Below are 21,835 nucleotides of genomic sequence, written 5' to 3'. Positions count from 1 at the left end.
ACCAGTTGTCATATATAGTCGTGAGGCTTGGACATTAATGAGTGAAGATGAGCAGTTGTTGAGAGTGTTTGAGCATAGAATTCTATGAAAGGTTTTTGAGCCCATACAAGATGGTTTTTTTTTTTTATGTGAACCCCAAAACACGAGAGGTATTAAAACCTATAGTACTTAGTACAGTGCTTGGGTTGGAGGTCGAGAAGACGAAAATTCCATTGCTTCCATTCCAATTACAATATGCAACATTCTTCTCTTGGACAGTCTTAGCACATTTATTGGAAAACCAAGGTTTAGATAAAGGACGAGATTTTAAAGAGTGTGGGATAAGGGATTCCATTCCTGCAAGAATAATTTCACTGACACGATCTGAGCAAACGTTGACATCAGAAGTCTTGAAACAGTAATCCGACCAAGGAAAAGAAGTCTCGCAGGTCATCCCATTTTGCATTCTTGTAATGCCAAACAACACGAGGTTGGGAATAGCCATGAGATAAAGGTTCCATTGGAGAAGAGACAATCACCAAGTTGTGATCTGAAGTGCCTAAAGGAGCTCTCACTTCAACCGTGTACTTAGAAGGGTTGTTTGTGAGAAAAAAGATCAAGCGTATTGGCTGTATGATTAGGATTGTCCAGTATTCTGGTAGGTAAATGAACAATCTGTGCTAGGTCATTAGTAATTGCAAAAGCCTCAGCATCTTGACCTGCTGGGTTGGTGTGACTAGAAAACAGAAACCAGCTGGAGTTGTGAACATTAAAATGACCAAGGAAAATTATCTCATTGTTGGGAAAGTTGGACTGGAGAAAGTCAAGTTGCAAAGAGAGGAAGTCAAAGAGCTCCAAGTGATTAGTGGAGTTGGGAGAACGGTAGAGACAACAGATGAATTTGACACAACGAAGTAGAGAGATTTTAAGCCAGAGAAGATCAAAGAGAGGAGATTCCAAATTGCCAAGTCTCTGACAGGGAATATCAGAATGGACATATGCACAAGTACCAGCTTTGAGGCGAAAGGAATCGTACAGCGAATAATTTGGGCATCTGAGATGAGCAGTAGTTGAATCAACCGATAACTGAGATTCTGTCAGAAAAAGTACATGGGGTTTGGCAGACTGCAAGTGGAAATGAACATCGTTGAGATTAGAATTGAGACCACATATATTTGTGAAATGAATTAGGAAGTGCTTGGGAGGTTTAGATCTTTTCGCAGATAAGCTTGCTCTATTAGTTTGACAATTCATGGTGTATTCAATAGTAAGAAAAAGTGGGTTGGACATGCTGTATGAAGTAATGAAATTTTTGGATATGGCGTACACGTGGTAAGAATATACCCAGATCCTTCACATAACATGGCCTCGACAATGCTCCCCGCATACACACTACTCGGACTCCCTCCAGTCACTATCTGGCAGAGTAGAGGTAGCAAGATTATACACTAACTGATCCGGAAGCCTCCTAGATACTACCAATAATTTCGGTCCGGTGTACCAACTAGCGGCCGGCTTGCGAACACTGTTTTAGAGCTGTACCCTCGAAATGTAAGGAATATTGGATCTCGTCACGATGTTCATCATAACCTCAAAAGTCATCAATCATGCTGCATGATGGAAGAGATAGGGAAGGGTTGACCGGAACTTAGCTCTAGAGACTAAACATGGGTTCCACCACTTCAAGCCTCCAATAAGCCAAGTGGTGTTATTTCACTGGTTGATGAGAATCATCTACTACCCAGTACTGCCTGGTAACATAGAGGGTCGGCGTTCCTCCATGTGGTGTGGGCGCCACACCTCGACCCCTGCTTACGTTGGTTCACATCTAGGTGGTCACCCACCATGTACTTGTGCATGGAGGTTATACCCAGGATTACTAACAGTCCCACCATTGTGAAGGTGCAAGCAGAGGATTTGGCTGTCACAGACCGTCCGAACTTCGCTGAAATTGGGTCCACTTGACTTGAGTGTCACCCGAATATCAGTTCCATCCTACAAGATCCATGTTCATGGATCTTGGAGGATCAGAATGAACCATAAACTTGACCATCTTATTCAAGATGCGAATATATCATCAGATTTGTGAAGAACCAAAGACTTGCCTGATTGGTACATGTTATGAGAATGGATGATAACATAACAACTAGGAATATAATGAAATGGAAATCTGCAGGGAAGAAGACCACAAAAAAGATGGATAGATGATGTAGAAAAGGATTTAAAGACCATGAGAATAAGAAGTTGGAAAAGCCTGACATCTCGGACGGCTTATCAGTGGAACATCGTCAAGAAGGCCAAGACCCACCATGGGTTATAACAGCAGAAGAAGAACCACCAAATTGAATGTCAATAAAGTTTGCAAAAAAAAAAAAAAAAAAAAAAAGGAACTTTTTAAGGTGGTGAGCATAAGTACTGCATCCTTTGGTGAGCATTTTGAAAGATTTAAAACTTTCCCTCTACTGTATATTATGAAGGGGAGGTGCGAGGAATTACTTTGATAAAAAAAAAAAAAAAAAAAAAATTTCTGTTTGTACTCTAGGATGGGCACATCAGGTCAGAGAAGGAGCAACAGTGCACCCAAGTACCATTCATCTCAAGTCAGTGTGTTCAAAGACGGTATCTCCTTCAAGTTAATACCATCCAAGAAGCACAAAATATGCTATTCCTTCAGTTTTAATGCAAAATGCCAAAGAACCCAATAGTACATACTTTGCAAATGTGCACCCTCTGGCTATAGTACGCAGTGAACCAATACTAACCTTGCACACCATGGTAATATTTTCAATAGTAATGCAATGGTTTCTTGTGTGAGTTCTTCCACTGCTGTTATGACTTCTGGTGTCAAGACAATGCGTTGCCCTTAGTGAGGGGCATTCTCAATACTTTCAATATCATTCTCAAACTCATTCACTCACTTACAGACTTATCACTAATTCATGTATGCATCACCATATTGAGCCAACACTGATACATTTCAACAGATTTTATTCTTTCTGCATTCAAAAATTGGACGGATTATATCTCTACTTCGGTGCATGACTGTAAGGGCACTGCCACCTTGAAAACTGACTTCCGATAACACCAGCAGATGGTCCCATCTAGGAGCTCACCATTGTCAAGACTTTGATCAATAACTTAAAACAAAATTATCATCAGTTTTTGCATAATATGCATTTTAAATATGAAATTTGAGAAAGTTACCATTGTGTAATTTAGTAATAACCTTTTTAAAATTCTATAATTGCCCAGTTTTGTGTTATTCTGGCATGGCTAGTGCACATATAAATCATTATAAAATTTATTCCTGACTGCCAAAGAGTTAATCTTACCTTTTCATGAATCTCCTGTGTAGACTGAGCATCACAGAAGGCAACAGTGGCAACATCTTTTAAGATGGGCATTTCAACGGAGCAGTCTCTCCCATCTAGGAGAGCAACAAGTGGGCGTGTGTGCATGGGGCCGTTAGGGATAGGAGCACGAGCACCAACTACAAAAAGAAAAAGAAAAAACCTTCTGATATATTTTTTAAACACTAACATAAAATAGCTGATACTAATTAAACACACAAAAACAAACTCTGCATTAAAGATGCTAACTATTTCATATTCTGAGTTTGGAATTCAAAGTCTGATATTTGGATCTATCTTTTCTACATACCTTCCTTTCTACAAAAATCTGGAGATAAAATATGTAAAGACAAGTTACTGACCACGTGTTTGATTTACCTTCATATATATAAAATTAAACAGGTCATGACTACATTAATCAGGGTCTTGATTTAAATTTTTAACAAATGCTCTAGACTACATAAGAATAACTATTATAGTGAGCAAAATCTCTATTTAATTTTCGTAATTCACCTTCTGACTATAAATTAGTATCTGAAATGCAAAATGATTCAAGGAAATTTTTTTTTTTGCATATGGAGGGAAAAAAATTCAATTATATCATACTTTCATATAATACGGAGGGTTGATTCAGCCTTTTGATAATGATTTTGACATTAATCCTGCTTGTGATGTACCGCAGCAATGTAAATTTTTTTTTCGCGGAGGCGCAGTCCCAAACCTTATGAACAGGTGCATCAGTTGTAGAAGTTGTTTTATGTCAACATGGCTTGGAAATTGGACCCATGGTTGGAAGGTTACATAACCGTGCTTCCCGAAGAAGGGTATAGGTATAAGAAAATTAATGATAGGTGCAAGTCGAAAAATTTTAGTGTATCAAAGTTTGGTATCTATACGGTTTTGAATGGGAAAGGAAAATTCCATGAAGCTGCTGTAAGTGGGCAGAAAAAACTGCAACCTGTTCCAAGTCGAACGAGGGAGGTAGTACGAAAAGTGCAGTTGCTTGTTGTTGGTGAAAATCCAAAAATCCAAAGAGCTATAGCGTCATGTGTGGGAACCTACAGTCGATCGTTTTGTCACATAATCAATGAAAATTTGCTACTGAAGAAGCATTAGGATACACCACTTAGGAGCAAGGCACATTGCAGAGTTGCTGATCAATGCTCGAAAACTCTACAAAAAATATCTGGCAACTGAAAGGTGGAAATTCATAGCAACAATGGACGAAGCGTGGGTATACCTCTCCGATTGCAACGAAATTCGGGCAATTTATTACCGTCCACAGGGTGACAAGGCCTTTCCAACATGGAAAGGCCTTGTCACCCTGTATGGTCGTGTCAGTGCAAGGAAAGTTTTGGCCGAAGTTTTATGGTTGTAGCCGGTTTTTGCAACAACGGCAAATTTGAGTTGTGTAGAGTCGCTAAAAACATGAGTCAACTCCGTGTATTACCATACTGAAGTTCTACAGCCATTGTTTGAACATGAAATATCCAACACTATATGGTTCTGATGCTGAAAAGGTCTGGGTGCACCAGGATAAGGCATCCAGCCACACGTCACATTCCACCCGAGCTTTTTTGTGGAGAATGGAAGCGGCGACAGGTATTCGTTCCATCCTGTTTGAAGATATACCTAGTAAATCAACTCGTGCTGCACCCATGGATTTTTGGATTTTTGAAAAGAGCTCTCAGAAACCGCCGCCCCAGAACTATTGAAGGTTTGTGGAAAAGTCTGCCAGCAGGAATGGGACAAGATTGACTTGGCAGTTTTCCAAGTGTCTGTTGCATTATAGGTGAAGCAATTTCTGATGGAAAGATGAATCCTTCAGTCAGAATGTTCTTACTATTACCCCTTCGGCTCCATCTGACTTCCTTCTATTCCTAAGTATTTCAACTTTGCTGAGAGGTTACATATTGCATTCAGAGGAATGCCCAGCAGCAAAAAAATTGTCACATAAAAGAGTGCCACAAACGGTTCCAATCATGACTGAAGAAAATGGGTTCACGTAGAGCTGTCCAATAGAATTTCTTTGAAATGACTATAAGCAAATAACTGGAGAATTCAATTTTAGCCTACAAATAAAATAGTCATTCCGGGAGCTAGCCACATCTTAATGCTGAAACTAGCTCCTATATAGAAAATGAAATATAGGTGTTGTTTTTCTCTCCCTGCATACAAAGTAATGTATTTTCCTGCCTTCATAACTTCTAAGTACAAAAATACTGCTCATTAGCAAATTAGACTGCAGTAAGCAATTTGAAAGGTAATGTAACAGCACAAAAATTAGAGTACAAGTTGATTCAAAGAAACCACACTCATCATTTCATTATTAATTCTGAAATTTTTAAATTGGTTATCAAAGTAGTAAAAATTACAGGACTATAATTCAACACAGGTATTGAAATAATTTGAAAATTGTGTGCATTTTTGTATTCTGTTTGTCATGGGAACACTTGGTCTCACCTGCATCAGAGGCAGAATATTGTTTTAATGTATTATCACCAAAAAATGTGAATCCACTATTCATTTAAAACTCAAGACACTGGTTGTGACAACTGTTTCAATACTGGTCTCTTATCAGATAATGAGTGGCCTCTAAACACAAACTTATGCCAGTCCAAGCTTTGTAAACTGAATATCACAAGGGAGACCAAAGTGCTCCTAAGACAGAGACTGAAAGCAGAAAGAAATGTATACAATTTTTAAATTGAGTCATTTGTTGTTCTAAATGTAAAAGATTAATTACAATCTGCATGACAAAAATCACAGTTGTCTAAACCAAATTTTCTTTACATATTGAACTTACTAGGTGTATTGTCCATACGAGGCCTTTTGATTGGCTTCTTTTTGTCCATAAGTGCAGACCACGTGTTGACAAGAAGGGCTGGCAGCAGAATTCCACACCACTTTTTAGAGGTATTTAGGAATTAAAGGAATGAAAATTTGCTGTTCTTCTGAAGGAATCTAAAGTACACAATAAAAAATTCTATAGCACCGAAATCTCTTTAAAACTTCTTGTCAAAAATTTATGCTATTATTAGAGACATTATCAGTCTATAGAAAATTGATAACTTTTAATATAAACAGCATTAACAAAAATGTGAATCCACTATTGATTTAAAACTCAAGACACTGGCTGTGACAGCTGTTTCAAAATTTACTGATCCCTCATCAGATATAATTTCATCTCAACAGATAAAAATTTGGCAATATTCTGAAGAAATTTAAGTACACAATGAAAACTTCTATAGCATCAAAATCTCTTTAAAACCTCTAATCAATAAACTTTACTAACTGCCACAGTAAACTGGGTTCTACAGTTTTGAGCAGTAATCTACTGCAACATCATTGCATTAAGTTTAGCACACTTACCTGACATTAATTTAAAAAAAAAAAAAAAAAAAAAAAATTATTTTACACCATGAATGGGGATTTTGAAGTAAAACCTAAATAAACACTTCTTTTTTTTTTTTAAATGAAACCCCAAACATGAGAGGTATTAGAACCTATAGTACTCAGTACCGTGCTTGGGTTGGAGTTCGAGAAGACGAGAGAAGATTTTTGTCGAGATTAGACTTGAACTTCTGTAGACTAATTTTTAGGAAATACATATGAAGGAAGGTTGTTCCAGAAAACAGCAGTTGAATGAATAAACAAGGAAGATGAAAAGTTGGTTCTGTGAGTTTGAAGTTGGACAGTAAATCCATGTTGGCTGGTGGCAGCATGTGTTCAGACTGTGTTTGAAAGAGAGAGAGCAGGAATTTAGAAGCCAATTCAGAAGAACATTGCCCATGGAAATATCTGTAGAAAAGGCATGCAGCAGAAACAGTATGTCCATGAGACAGCCAGTGGAAAGACTCAGAGATGAATCATTAATTAACCTAACTGCCCTCTTCTGAATGGAATCTAGAAGCCTGAGAGAGGTTTTGAGTGCACTGCCCCAGATGTGGGAACAATATTCCATGGTAAATAGGGAGGATTTGTACAGAGTGAACAGCTGTTTGGAAGAAAAGTAATGCCGAGAGCAAAAGAGAAAACCAAGTTTTTTCGATGCAAAGGAAGCAATATTTGTAATGTGCTTGTGCCAAGAGAGATCAGAAGTCAGGGTAATCCCCAAAAGAGATATATCAACTTTCCTAGAAATCAGAGTGTCACCAAAGATAAGCATAGGAGGAGAAATATCTTTTTTGCGATATATGACAAGACTGAGTTTTAGAAGGATTGAAATCAATTAAGTTGTCTTTTCCCCACTGGAGAATTACCTGGAGATCGGCATTTAAGGAACTGGCAGCGGATATTCGAGAAGTTGAAGCTGATTGAGCAGGGCAAGGTTTCTCAAAATGAAAATTGGAATGCAATGTGATATCATCGGCAAAACAATGCATAGGATTTCCAGTTAATGGAAGAAGGTCATTAATATTCAAGAGGAAAAGAGTGGGGGAAAAAACTGAGCCTTAGGGGACACCAGCATTAGTGAAGAAGTTAGAAAACAAAGAGCCATCCACCATCACCCTCAGTGAGCGATCAGAGAGAAAACTGGATAACAATTACAAAAAACAGTTGGCAAACTATAATGTGGAAGCTTGTTTAGAAGACCTTTATGCCAAATACGATCGAAAGCCTTTGAGATGTCAAGAGTAACTGCTTGTGTTTCACCAAACTTTTCCACTGAATTTGTCCATAAATGGTAACATAAGCCAGAATATTACCAGTGGATTGACACTGATGGAATCCATACTGGTGATCGTTGATCAGAAGGAAAGTTTCTAGGTAGTTTAAGAGTTGGCGGTTAATTGATTTCTCCATTATTTTAGAAAGAGTAGAAGTAATTGAAATGGGGCAATAATTGGATGGGAGGGATTTGTCACTCTTTTTAGGAACTGGCTGGATATGAGCAAATTTCCAATCACAAGGCAAAACATCTTTGGAATAAGTGAAAAAAGGCGGCAAAGAACAGGAGTAAGTTTAGGAGCACAGATTTTGAGAACAAGTGGAGAAATACCACCAACACCTACCTTTCTTAGCATCAAGATTCGTCAAAATCCATCTGACTTCCTTTTGACGGAAGACCACAGGAGGCATAGAATGGAGTGTGTTGGGAATGGTGGGAGGTGTTTTACCAAGATCATTAATACATGAGTTGGAAGAAAAATGGGATGCTAACAGGTCAGCTCTATCCTTGGCCGAAGTGACAACAGAAACATCTGGTTTTGACAGAGATGGGCAAAAGTTGTGGCCAATAGCTTTGCAAGAGACCATAATGCTCGGCTACCATTAGGGCAAGAAGCAAGTTTCCTACTCTTAGCCTGTTCAAAATCTAGTTTGGACTGATTAATAACTGCTTTACAATTGTTGCGAACTTTGGTGTAGGCAGAAAATGAAACTGAAGAATTGGAAACAAGCCAATTACGATATGCAACGTTCTTCTCTTGAACAGCCTTAGCATATTTATTGGAAAACCAAGGTTTAGATAAAGGACGACATTTTATAGTGGAATGTGGGATAAAGTATTCCATTCCTACAAGAATAATTTCACTGACACGATCTGAGCAAATGTTGACATCACAAGTTTTGAAACAGTTGGTAAATAAACTTGGTAAATAAATTTGATGAATTTGAGATATTGCTCAAAACATCAAAGACAGATATTGTTGGAATATCAGAGACGTGGTGTCACACAGATATAAGGAATGCAGAACTGGAATTTGGGGAGTATAATGTGTACAGAGAGGATAGACAGGACAGGAAGGGAGGAGGGGTTATGCTATTAGTTAAGAAACACATAAAATCCAAGGAAGTAAAGCCAGTCGACATTGCTGGACAGTGTGTGTGTGTGTGTGTGTGTGTGTGGTATGGGTGTTTAATGGCGCACAAGCTGCTGTGGCTATATTGCGCCTATTCATAGGAATGTTCAAAAAATACAAATAAATAAATATTTAATGTGAAGACAGTTCAATCTCATTTCATGTCAGAAACTAATCATAGTCGTTCATACATTCCTATTTGTTTCAAATAACAGAAAAGTTCATTAATATTTGCATTTTCACCAATAATATCATTTAATGTTATCTGCTCTCGGAGATTTGCCAGAGAATGAAATGTTGAAGTTTGATGTTGTTGATAATGTGGACAATCTATCAAAATATGTTTGACAGTTAGATGTTCAGAGCACTGTGAACACTGAGGGGGATCATCGCCTGTGAGTACATGGATGTGTGTTAGATGGGTATCTCCTATTCTAATCCGTGCGAGTACCACTTCTTCTCGCCCTAATGTCTGAATGCATGAGTGCCAAAATTTTGGGTCCTGATTCAACTGGAAAAGTTTGTTATTTGTTTGTTTATGCCATAGCTCTGTCCATTGTGCATGGTATGCTGTTTGAATTATAATATTATAATCATAAACTGGAATAAAGACAGAGGTTAAGTCTAATGTTGACGGATTTTTAGCAGAAATATCAGCCAGCTCGTTCCCTCTGATGCCTGAATGTGCTGGAATCCAGCAAAAGTTCACTCATTGCTGACGATCTTTAATTTTTAACAGCAAATTCTTGATTTGATTTAATACAGGGTGATCCTTATGGGAGAAATTCTGCATTGCTCTAATTGAGCTGAGAGAGTCGGTGTAAACTAAATATTTTGCAGAGGGGTGAAGAGTCAAATTTTCAAGAGCTAATTGTATTGCATATAATTCCGCTGAAAAGCTGCTGTACTCAGGTGGAAGAGAGGCTGATATGATAGCAGAGGGAAACACTGCTGCTGCTCCAACAGTTGAATGAGATTTGGAACCATCACTATATATCGGTAAGAAGTCAAAATAGTTTTGAATATGGCTAGCATGTAGTTGTTGCACATTCAGAGTCGGTAAGCAATTCTTCCCCCATTGGAGAAAATAATTATCGTAGGCTGGTTGAGGAAATGGGATCCATGGTGGGTGAGAATAATTCTTTCTGTGCTGCCTACTCTGGAGAGGAACATTCCAATTTTGTGGTATTTCAAGGAGCCGTAGGCCTGCTGGTCGTATTTTATTTGGTTTATTTCTATAGAGATTATGAAATGGTGGATTAAAGAGATATGGTTGGATGGGGGTGCAGAGAACAGTTTTGTATTCTGGCTGCATATTTAATTAGTAACATTTTTCTGCGGAGGTACAGAGGGGGCTCATGGGCTTCAATATATAGACTATAGGTTGGTGAAGTCCTATAAGCACCAAGAGCAATCCTCAGTGCATTGTGTTGTACAGGATCGAGCCAGCGCAATACACTCTTTCGGGCAGAATCATAAACTGGGGCACCGTAATCCAACCGAGATTTGGAATATTTGGAAGTTCTTTTGAAATGGAGTCAATTCTAAGGGCATCAGTGCTCTGTATAAGAGCAGCAAAGTTGTATGATCTGCTCCCCAAGACTGGGCAGATAGAGCCTTAGCATGTTCAGCTTTTTCAGACAGGTAGTACGTATTACTTTAATGTGCTCAAAGAAATTTAACTTGCTGTCTAATATTAATCCCAAGAATCTAATATTGTTGGCAATCGGGATGGTGGAATTTGATATCCGAAGTTCAGGGTCTATATGTAATTTACGTTGATTACAAAAGTGGATTGCAACTGTTTTCTGATGGGAAAACCGATATCCATTGAAATCAGCCCATTTTTGAATTTTATTGAGGGACATTTGCAATTGCCGTTCAATAGATCTCATGCTCTGAGAATGGCAAGAAATGGATAGATCGTCAGCATAAAGATAGGCTTCTACAGTATTTGGAAGTTCTTTTGAAATGGAGTCAATTCTAAGGGCAAATAGGGTTGCACTCAAAACCGACCCCTGTGGTACTCCTTCTTCCTGCAAGAATGTAGAAGAAAGGGAGTTTTGGTATCGAACCTGGAAAGAACGGCTCTGGAGGAAGTTCCTAATAAATATAGGCAGGTTGCCTCGTAGACCAAGATTATGTAGGTCACTGAGAATGCCATATCTCCAGGTAGTATCGAATGCCTTTTCTATATCAATGGAGACCATGACAAGGTATTCGTTTTTCACAAAGGCATTGCGAATTTCAGATTCGGCCTTGATCATCAGATCTAGAGAGGACCTATTTTTGCGAAACCCATATTGACAATTACTCAGTAGTTGTTCAGTTTCAATGATCCAGCTGAGTCGACTGTGGATCATTTTTTCAAGAATTTTACCAAGGCAACTTGACAGAGAGATTGGCCTGTAACTATTAGGATTGGAAGGATCTTTTCCAGGTTTCAAAAAGGGCAAAACTGTAGCATGGTGCCAAGAGGTTGGATAAATATTTTCCAGGAAGATCCAGTTAAAGAAGACTAGCAGCATTTGTAAGTTTTGCTCATCGAGATGCTGCAGCATGACATAATACATGCCATCTGGCCCAGCTGCACTGTTTCGTGTTGTTCTGATGGCTTGTAAAAGTTCACAATATTCAAGAGGCTGATTATACGGAAGTGATAGTGAGGTTCTAAAGTTGATGGGCCTCTGTTCGGTGGAGGTCTTAATTTTTTGGAATTTCGGAGTGTAATTTGATGCAGCAGAGACTTCGGCAAAGGTTTTACAAAAGGCATTCGCTATATCTAGACGACCAGAGAGTTCTTGCCCGTTGTATGAAGGAATTGGGGAAGGGATGTTTGGAAACTTCCCAGAAAGCTGTCTAATTTTCTTCCATATTAATCTGGAGTCGGTATTTCTGTTGATAGTACATGAAAACCGAGTCCAAGAATCTTTCTTGGCTTGCCTGTGAATGAACCGCGCTTTTGCCCTTAACTTCTTGTAACTAATTAAATTAACTGTCGTTGGAAATCGATGGAATAGATTGAATGCTTTATTTTTTTCCTTCTTTGCTTTCGTGCACTCTTCGTTCCACCAGTAGTTGAAGTGCCGTCGAGTTTGGGGGTTTGATAATGGAATTGAGTATTTTGCTGCAACTAAAAGACGGGATGTGATATAATCAGTTACTTTGTCTATAGGTTGTAGCTGAATAGTTTCTTTGTCCAGAATTATTGCTGATTGAAATTTGTCCCATTTGGCTTTAGAAAATTTCCATTTTCTGCAGGGTTGGTCTAATGGTGATTGTGTAGTGAGCAGGTTACAGACAATTGGAAAATGGTCACTTCCCATTGGATCATCCATAGCGGACCACTGAATGACTGGAAACAGTATCGGAGAACAAATCGAGAGGTCGATTGCAGAAGTCTGTTCAGTAGGTAATTGTATGTGGGTGTGTGTACCACTGTTAAGAATGGTAAGGTCCTGTTTATCTAGTAGAGTTTCAATCAGTCGGCCCTGTCTATCTAATTTAGAGGATCCCCATAAAGGGTGGTGGCCATTGAAATCCCCTAGCAAGCAGATTGGGGAGGGTAGCTGTACTAAAAGTTCTTCGATATCTTTATAAGAGTAGGTATTGTTTGGTGGGAGATAGACTGAGACTAGCGTAAATGCAATCTCAGCAATCAGATGCACAGCAACGGCTTCAATTTGGGTTTGAAGAATGATTTGACTAGCAGGGATCTTTGAGTTAATCAAAATAGCTACACCACCACGAGCAGAGTCAGATGTATTCTGATCTCTTCGATAGACTGAGTAGTTTTTTATAGAAACAGAAATTTTAGCAGTTAAATAGGTTTCCTGCAGACAGAAACCCACTGGAGAGTAGCGTCTAATTAAGTACTGAATGTCATCAATGTTGCCTCTAAAGCCTCTACAATTCCACTGTAAAATATAAGGCATTATTTGAGTTTAGAAGAAGCTGTACCTGACGTGGCTGTCTTGTGGCGTTCTGGCTTTGGTTTATTTCTTTTTGGAAAGGTGGGTCGACCTGTGTCCATATCTTCTTCTTCTTCTTCTGCAAATATTTCAAGAATTGGATCTTCTTGTTTAGATGAGTACTCTTGATCCATCGATGTTTCCTGAACACTCTGTTTTGAAGTTGAACTGGGATTATTTGGAGTAGTAGCAATTACTGGCGAATGAGGAGATTTTGCTGGAATCGTAAGAGGCGTATTACTTGCTTGGTCCGAGTGTTTCTGGATATTGGACTGCTGCTGAGAAAGAACAGCTCGAGCCCAGTCAGAGATTGATATGTTGGATGGAACAGTAACATCAGTTTGCGTGGCAATTGTTTGATATTTTTTTGCAATACTGGCATAGCTACGGTTAGATATACTGGGTGCAATTAATTTTCTTGCTTCCTGATAAGTAACTTTGTTTTCGACTTTATATTTTACAATTTTTTTCTCCATTTTCCACTTCTCACATGTTTTAGAGTAAGCAGGATGTTACCCTTGCAATTAGGACAAGTCATTTCTTTTGCCGAACAGTCGTTTTGACTGTGATCAGAAGATCCACAGTTAGGACAAGCTGGGTTCCCTCTGCATGCCGTCTGAGAGTGGCCATACTTTTGGCATTTATAGCATCTCAACGGATTAGGAATATAAGGACAAATGCGACAGAGTAGATATCCTGCTTTTACTGATGAGGGTAGATTTGGACTGCTAAAGGTGAGAATGATATTTCTGGTGGGTGTGAGTATATTGTCCCTTTTAGTCATAATTCTTTTGACAGCAATTACATTTTGTTCATTTAGCTCTTCTTTAATTTCTTCTTCTGTCATATTCAAAAGGTCCCAACTAGATATAACACCCTTAGATGTATTTAGGGTTGCATGGGCAGTTACCTTTACTGGAATTTTAGCAAAGTTTGTCACTTTCAAGAGTTTTTCAGAATGCCTGCAGTTGACAGTTTCTACTAGTAAGTCCCCTGATTGCAATCTCTTAACCATTTTGGGAGACCCTGCAATACTTTCCAAGTGTTTTTGGATAAGAAAGGGGGATAGCTTACTAAGAGGCTGTTCTGATAATGAATGCATTATTAAAAATGCAGGAAACTCGGTCGCAGAGGAAATGGTTTTTAACCTCTTTGCTTGCGAAGAGTCATGTTCGTGCTCTGTGTCTAGCCGACTGCTTGTCGGTTCTAAACAAGGAAACATATTTTGTTCCATCTTCGCTCCTTTTAGCCCCTGGCAGATGAACTTTTCTGCCAAGGTTACCAGCCCCGCCACGGGGAGGCAGGAGCAGTGCCTGGAGTGACCAAGCGAAATTAGTAGGAGCTAGTCTATTAGATGTGAAAAATAAAGAAAGGTTACTTTCCTTCCTTGCTCTCTACCAGTACTTTTGATACAAGAGCTACTAAATTAAAGTATTTCTCAAAGAGAGGAACGTAAAAGAGAATGCAGAATTCACCTATCAAAAAGTCGCAGTGAAAGCACAAAGAGAAATCGCTCAGTCAATCGCTTGGCACCCGGGGCCTGCTGGACAGTGCAGTGTCGAGTAAGTTTGGTGTGACATTAGCATTGGGAGATCAAAATTGAGAGGAGTGTGCTGTAGGCCTAATGACTCTGATAAGTATAATAAGAAACTGTACAGGGAAATAGTGGGCCAGTAAATCAGAGAGTCTTATAATGGGGGATTTTAATTTCCCAGATATTGACTGGAATTTGTGGGTTGGTCACTCACACACTAGCAAGGCTTTTTTGGATTTATTGGATGATTTTTTATAGGGCTACCAGTATGTTTTCGCAGTGAGCCATCATAGCCTTCTCTTAGGATAAAAAGATTTGCTGAGTAATTCAATTACTACTAGAAAATGGTCACTGTGTAGCAGATTATCTTTCAACATGTCCTTTTAAGTATTAGCTGATTTAGGGTATGATTTAGCATTGATGAAATGACAGTCAAATCTACTGAAATTGTTTCAGAAGGAAGGTGAACATATGTAGGTAACTAACATTTAAGATATGAAAGTTGTTATCATCTGAAAATTGTGCAATTTTAAATCTTTCCTCTTTAATCTAAGTGATTATTACCACATAGTGTATGGTGACCATTTAGATCTCCCAAGATCTCAATGGTCACCCATTTATACACAAATATTTGATATTATCTGTCTCATTTTGCTCAATAGCAAAACTGATGGTATGGATAAGGAGTACATTGTAATATGGAAGTCAATAGTTATTCGAGCTGTGGCTGTCTCCAGGGAGAGTTCAACAAAATACATTTAGCAGAAAGAACTAGGTATTCATTTTAGTATTAGCCATACAGTGCTAGGAAGCCATGGGCTTTTTCTTCTTCAGCTGCAGAGGAAACTTTTTTTTTTTTTTTTTTTTTTTCAATTTCCCAATTAAACAGGAGATATTGTTATTATTTTATATAAAGCATATCAGCACATCTAGTGCTGATATGACTATGTCTGTGCATAATTTGTATTCACAGGTCGATTTGCATGTTGCCCAGAATAATTCATGTGGAAAAGCCTTCTTCCTCTTCTCTCCAACAGGATTCAAATCAAATCCAGATGAGTGACAAGTGGCAAAGCCACCAATTGTCATAAACAACAGATATATCAACATCTTTTATCAATAACAAAAAATACGAAGGAAAAACATCATAAATATTAGCAAGGGCACATGATGCAAAAAAGAAAGCTTATATAGCATCAGGCAAAAAAAAAAAAAAAAAAACAACACACACATTCCCCTTTTCGTTTCACTCGTCCACCAGCTCCAAATGGTTGTCTGGTTCTGCCTTGAATCTGTTTAAGCTATCAACTTCTACAACAATAGATGGAAGTTGGTTCCAGCAATCAACCACTTGTTCCAATAATCAACATCTCACTAGTTAAACGAAAACCTTTTACAACTAGTCTAAATCTCTTGCTCTGTAATTTGAATTCATGGCCTCTAGTTCTGTAATTTTTTATAACAGTGAATTTTGCCTTCATTTATTTTATTAATCCCTATCAGAACCTAATAAACCTCAATTAGGTCCCCTCTAAGATGCTTGGTTGCCAAACCTTGTAACCCACATAATTGAGGTCTTTCCTCGTATGGTCATCCTTTTGCTGATCTCACAATGCGAGATGTCCGTCTGTGAACTTTTTCAAGAAACTCAATTTTTTTTTTTTTTTTAGGTGAGGTGTTACAAATGCCTCATACAGTGGGATTACAACCTCCTATATCTATAGGATATTGTTAGACCAATCATCGATAAGGCACCACTGGCTTTCCTGGCTGTTTTACACTGCTCAGAAAACTTTATATTGCCCATATCACAACTCCCAGATCCCCTTCTTCCTTTCATGTTTTTAATTCAACCCCACGAAGTGTATAAGTTATTTGGGAGCTGTTATTCTGCAAGTGTAATACCTTGCATTTTACTGCATTAATGTTTTAATGCATAGGTGCCAATTTTCTGACCATTCTTGAAGCCTGTTCAAATCACCCTTAAGGAGAATTCTTGGCACTGATCATTAACAACCTTTCCAATCTTTAAGTGTCTGCTAATTTTGACAACATGCCCTTTATCCCTTCGTCAGTGATAAAGGGCATATTATCAAAATTTGCACACTTAAAGATTGGAAGAGTTGTTAATGATCAGTGCCAAGTAATTCTTCTTAAGGATGATTTGAAGTGGTCCAAGAACCAATCCTTAAGGGACACGATTTCTGATGTTATAACAATCTGAAGAATATCCATTAATACAACCCTCTGCCTTCTGCCCGGCAATCGATCTTAGAACCTTTCCAATAATGACAACATTTTCTAGTTTTTACAGTAACTTCCATGAGGAACCGAGTCAAAACCTTGATGATGTACAAATAAACTATTATTTCGAAATCATTCCATATACTGTATGTAGTTCATGAATAACTGTCAAAAGTTTACAGGTTAGTTAAACATGATTTTCCCTAAAAAAAAACATGCTGTTCCTCCAGAATACTATTTCTATCTAAATGTCCCTGGATTGCACTCTTAATCATGGCCTCTAAAATTTTTCCTACCACTGAACACCACCCAAGAGTACAAGTTATTTTGGGTTGCTATTCCCCAAGTGTAAGACCTTGCATTTTTCTTCATTAAAACATAGCTGCCAATTTTCTGACCATTCTTGAAGCCTGTTCAAATCATTCTGAAGGAGCACTGCTTGGCATTGATCATAACGAATCTCCCAATTTTTATGTCTCCAACCTTTAAGTGTCTTCTTTATGCCTTTAGGTTTGTAGTTGCTAACTTCACTCTTAGAACCACCTTTATGTCGGCACTTCCAATCCAAAGGAAACTCTCCCATGTAAAATGATGCCCTCATAATTAACCTCAATGGTTTGATACACTCTAAGACTGACTCCCCCCCGTCAAAATTATTGGGTATATGCCATCAACTCCATGAGCTTTACTTACTTACCATATATCCCTCCTATTGTGTCTGGGCAGAAATGCAGACACATACACATTCCGACCTAACTCGTGACACCTTTTCAACATGTTTATATTTATTCAACAAATCATTCAAGTTGTGTTTGTTTAACATGATTAGTCTCCACATGAATAACAATGCTCTCTTTGCCTCTTTGAAGCTGTTACCAACAGATTGTCAGAATAAATTCTGACAATCTGTTGCCTGTTGGTAACATCATCAATTGTTGCTCCCAGGAGCAGATTCCACTTGACTGCTTTGTCTTTGGACCCAAATTGGTGGTGCATCACTTGGCAGGTCACTAGATATTTGAGTTCCTGACAAGGTTCCAGTTTTATTATTATTATTATTTTTTTTATCTAGGGCAAGCACCCATGTTTTCAGTGACTGAAATTCTAGTAATGCACCAAGTTTTAATTTAAAATTGGTATACCACTTACATCAGATGCAAAGAAAAGAATTGTCAGTTGAGCTTGGTTTGTCTACTAGACCAATCTTAGAATACATGCCACAGGATATACAAGCAACAAACTCATGACTCTCACTGGAAATGCAGTGAAAGCAGATCTTGTATCAACTATTATTTAGATAATTTTAACTTAAGAGAGATTACAAAATTTAAATTAACAATATATTTCAGAATTTAAATAAACAAAGTATTACAGATATTAGCCAGGCCTCCGTAGCCGAGTGGTCAGGAGCGGGAGTGCAGTAACACGCTCTTTGAGTAGCCCGGGGTTCAAGACCCTAACTGCTGAATACGGTCGATCTGCTAACCCGCACTGGACCAGCGGGGCAGATTATGGTCCATTTCCCTCAGCATGAATTGTTGAGGAGGCTTCCATCCTGCAGTGGGTTGATAATGGCTGCACTTTACCTTTTTTACAGATATTAAACTGTTACCAAAACTTTATCCACTAGTGAAATTAAATTAAGCTACCAAAATCACCAGAAGAATGTAACTCAGAAGAAATACTTCAGAAAAGCTAAAAATTAAATTTACAAATATTATAGAAATTATTTCACAAAATTACTGAAATATGATTAAAAATTACAGAAAGTAAATTTAAACAAATTTTAAACAAAAAAATTATCTACTAAACACCTGATCTTAATCTCCTTTGGTAAATCAATTGGAGCCAATTTAAACACTTCTGCTCTCTTCGAATGCCTACAATAAGTCTGTTAGAACTGCCACAACACCACCATGTGTAATGTTTTGATGGGCTTTGTCCTTTCTACAGATTTTATACTGACACATTTTGGTGTGTATTTAGAGGTAAGATCATAGAAATCCTGAATATTGGCTCATAAACCATGGCAATTCTACTGAAGTAGTGTGCTTAATATTTATTAAACAAACTACTTCAGTATCCATTTCTTGATAGTGTTTAAAAAGTATTATTAAGCTTTTCCTTGCATCCTTGGATGGATGCAGTGGAGCTTTTCAAGTGGTATGGAAGCTGGCAAGTTTGCCTGCTCGAATTCATGCCGTACTAAATAGGGCTTTACATAATTTGAGAAACACTTTTGGGGGTACTGTTAGCTCAGACTGTTTCAATCGATTGGCATGTTTTGCTTATTTGACCATATATAGGCCTGTTCACATTGACTGGTGGTTAGGGAATTAGTCCACTTCTTGGTAGGAAGCATTATGATTAGTATATATTTTTGGATCAGTTTTTCACTTTTCCAGTGGTCACATATTCTAGTATAGAATATATTGGTTGGGGCAGTTGCAGGCTTTGTATTTGTGCTTTATTGACCCACACTTTGCATAAGTAGGGGTTCATGACAAGCTATCTAGGAATGTCAATACTTCTGATATCAGAAACACCGTAACAAGTTTGTAATATATGGTAAAACATTGCATACCAGATATTTGGCCTTAATAGAAATTGGACACTGCAGCATGTTAAAGATCAAAATAAGATTATATGTAGGGGTGAAAACGTAATCTTTCTAGTGGAGATTCTCTTAACTTGAATTATTTACTGTTCTTTAATCTCTTCTAAGATCTCATCTTCAAACACATCTAATAGATCTCAGTGTAAGATCATACAGTTAGGTGTGTTTTTGTAGGAGTGTCATTGGTAGTTCTATGAAAAGGTTCACATCAAAAGCTGCACTGAACGTTCGGCATTGAAGGTCTCAATGAGGACATCTGACCTGAATATTTTTACAGACTTCAAAGGTCCAGCAATGCTTTGTAATTCCTTTTGAATTCTAAAGGATTAAAGAGAGAGAGTTTGTTGATTGTGTGTTTCACTACTGGAGTGAATGATCAAGAAAGATGGAGCTGGGTATGTTTCAGTGTCTGTTTTTCTGATGTAGTACTGGCATATGATGCAAGGATGTAAGCTTATACAACATCAGCAAAAGAAAGAGAGAGAAAAAACCCTACCCACATTATCCGTTCACTCCCTCTAATAATTGCCTAATTCTTCCTTAAATTAATCCAAACTATCCACCAACATAATATCAAGTGGAAGTTTGTTCCAACAATCAATCTCTGACTGAAAGCAAATTGTCACACATCAATCTTGTAACTACATTTTTCAATTTAACTTTGTCTTCTTATGCATGTCATTCGAGAAAAAATAAGGACATCATCAGCAATTAGTCCAATCCATTTAAACTCTAAACACTCCAATCAGGTCCCATTACAGGAGTCTAGTTTCTAGTTGCTGCAATTTGCAGGACTGAAATCTTTCTTGATAACAAGCATCTTTTTCTGCTCCTGACTAATCTTGTTACTTTTCTCTGCATCTGTCCAACAGATCTACATTCTTCTGAAAATGTGGATTCGATATGGCCCAATCATTGCCTTTCACACTATAGGGTAATCACCTCCCTGTCCTCACTAGCACAATTTCTGTATATAATTGACAGAACCCTAGGAGTTATAACAGATCTGTAATAGTACAAAAGAAAAGGTTAGAGCGGCAGAGGCTGAGTATTATAAATCACTGGCTAAGAAATCAAAAACTATGAAGGATTATATGTATGTGGAAAATTCTTAGATAATACAACTGATGTTGCTGATGAACTGGAAATCAACTTTGATCCCTGCTTACGTTGGTTCACACCTGGGTGGTCACCCACAGTGTGCTTGTGTATGGGGATTATACCTAGGTGCAATGATCTTTACAGATTAAAGACCTTTCATAGTGAGGGAGGCCTGTGCAGTATGAAATTATCAATATTGAAACTACAGATGATTGTTTTTACTAGAAAAACTAGTGAGCCTAAGGTAAATAGGGCTCCTGGAGTTAATGGCATATACCCAGTAATTTTGAAGGAGGCTGCAAGAGAGTGGAATGAACCATTAAGGTTAATTATGAGTGCATCATTGGACTGAAGAAGGGCCAATATCTAACAACAAGAGCAAAGTGGCTAAATACAAATACAAAGTAAAATCATGGAGGAAATGATAGAGTATAACACAGTTTTGTTGAAAGAAAATTGTGTTAAACTAATCTTGATTAGCTACTTTGGGATAATTATGCACGAGCTGGATGCCGAAATTAATTTCAACATTGTCCATCTAGATCTGACTCAGACACAAAACATGTGACTCAGTCCAGCACAAAAGGTTGTATTGGGGCTGGAAAAGGCTGAGATCACAGGGAATTCCCTCAGATGGATGGCAAGGTTACTACAGGGCAGGAGGCAGAGGGTTTTGATTAATGGTTACTTTTCACATTGGGTTAACATAAGTGGGATTTCCTAAGGATCTCTCCATTGAGACTGTAGTTTTTGATTTTCTTAAGGTTAGAACCGATGCAGTGGCCAATCTGACCATTTTCCCACTTTAAATTGTTGCAGTTTTGCAACCCTTTTAATTGGGGATGTGAGAGTACATGGCATTTCCTAACTTTCCATTAACTTACAGCATGCAAAACTGCAAATAATTTTGCACACATTTTTCTTTTAAATTTTAGCTTTATACCTAAATCTGACAAAGCAGTCAATTTGACTGTTTGTAAAATTTCGATAAAAATCATGGAGGAAATGATAAAGAGTACAACAGTTTTGTTGAAGGAAAATTGTGTTAAACTAATCTTGATTGGCTAGTTTGGGACAATTATGCATGAGCTGGATGCAGAAAATTATTTCAACATTGTCCATCATCATAAAATTAGCAAATTTTATACAGATAATCAAGTTTTTGCACTCATTTACTTTTTTGACAAACGTTTGTAATTTGGTACATACTTTCACAAACCATAGGTCAACCTATG

General features: G+C 37.9%; 1 protein-coding gene across 1 annotated transcript in view; it reads right to left on the bottom strand.

Moving 5' to 3' along the window:
• Positions 1 to 21,835, bottom strand: part of CtBP (C-terminal binding protein) — a 281,826-nt gene that overhangs the window by 66,622 nt on the left and 193,369 nt on the right. The window contains exons 3-4 of the mRNA XM_090371158.1: positions 6,136 to 6,293; positions 3,312 to 3,469 (exon numbers count right to left, since the gene is read on the bottom strand). Of these exons, the coding sequence (XP_090227284.1) occupies positions 3,312 to 3,469; positions 6,136 to 6,184 (207 nt within the window). The 5' untranslated portion in view covers positions 6,185 to 6,293. The remainder of the gene's footprint in view (positions 1 to 3,311; positions 3,470 to 6,135; positions 6,294 to 21,835) is intronic.

Source organism: Mastigoproctus giganteus, chromosome 4 (assembly GCF_048544385.1).
Source record: "Mastigoproctus giganteus isolate SK-2022 chromosome 4, ASM4854438v1, whole genome shotgun sequence".
NCBI classification, from domain to species: domain Eukaryota; kingdom Metazoa; phylum Arthropoda; class Arachnida; order Uropygi; family Thelyphonidae; genus Mastigoproctus; species Mastigoproctus giganteus.
Note: the sequence above shows the minus strand (reverse complement) of the source record. Positions and strands in the feature narration are given on the sequence as shown.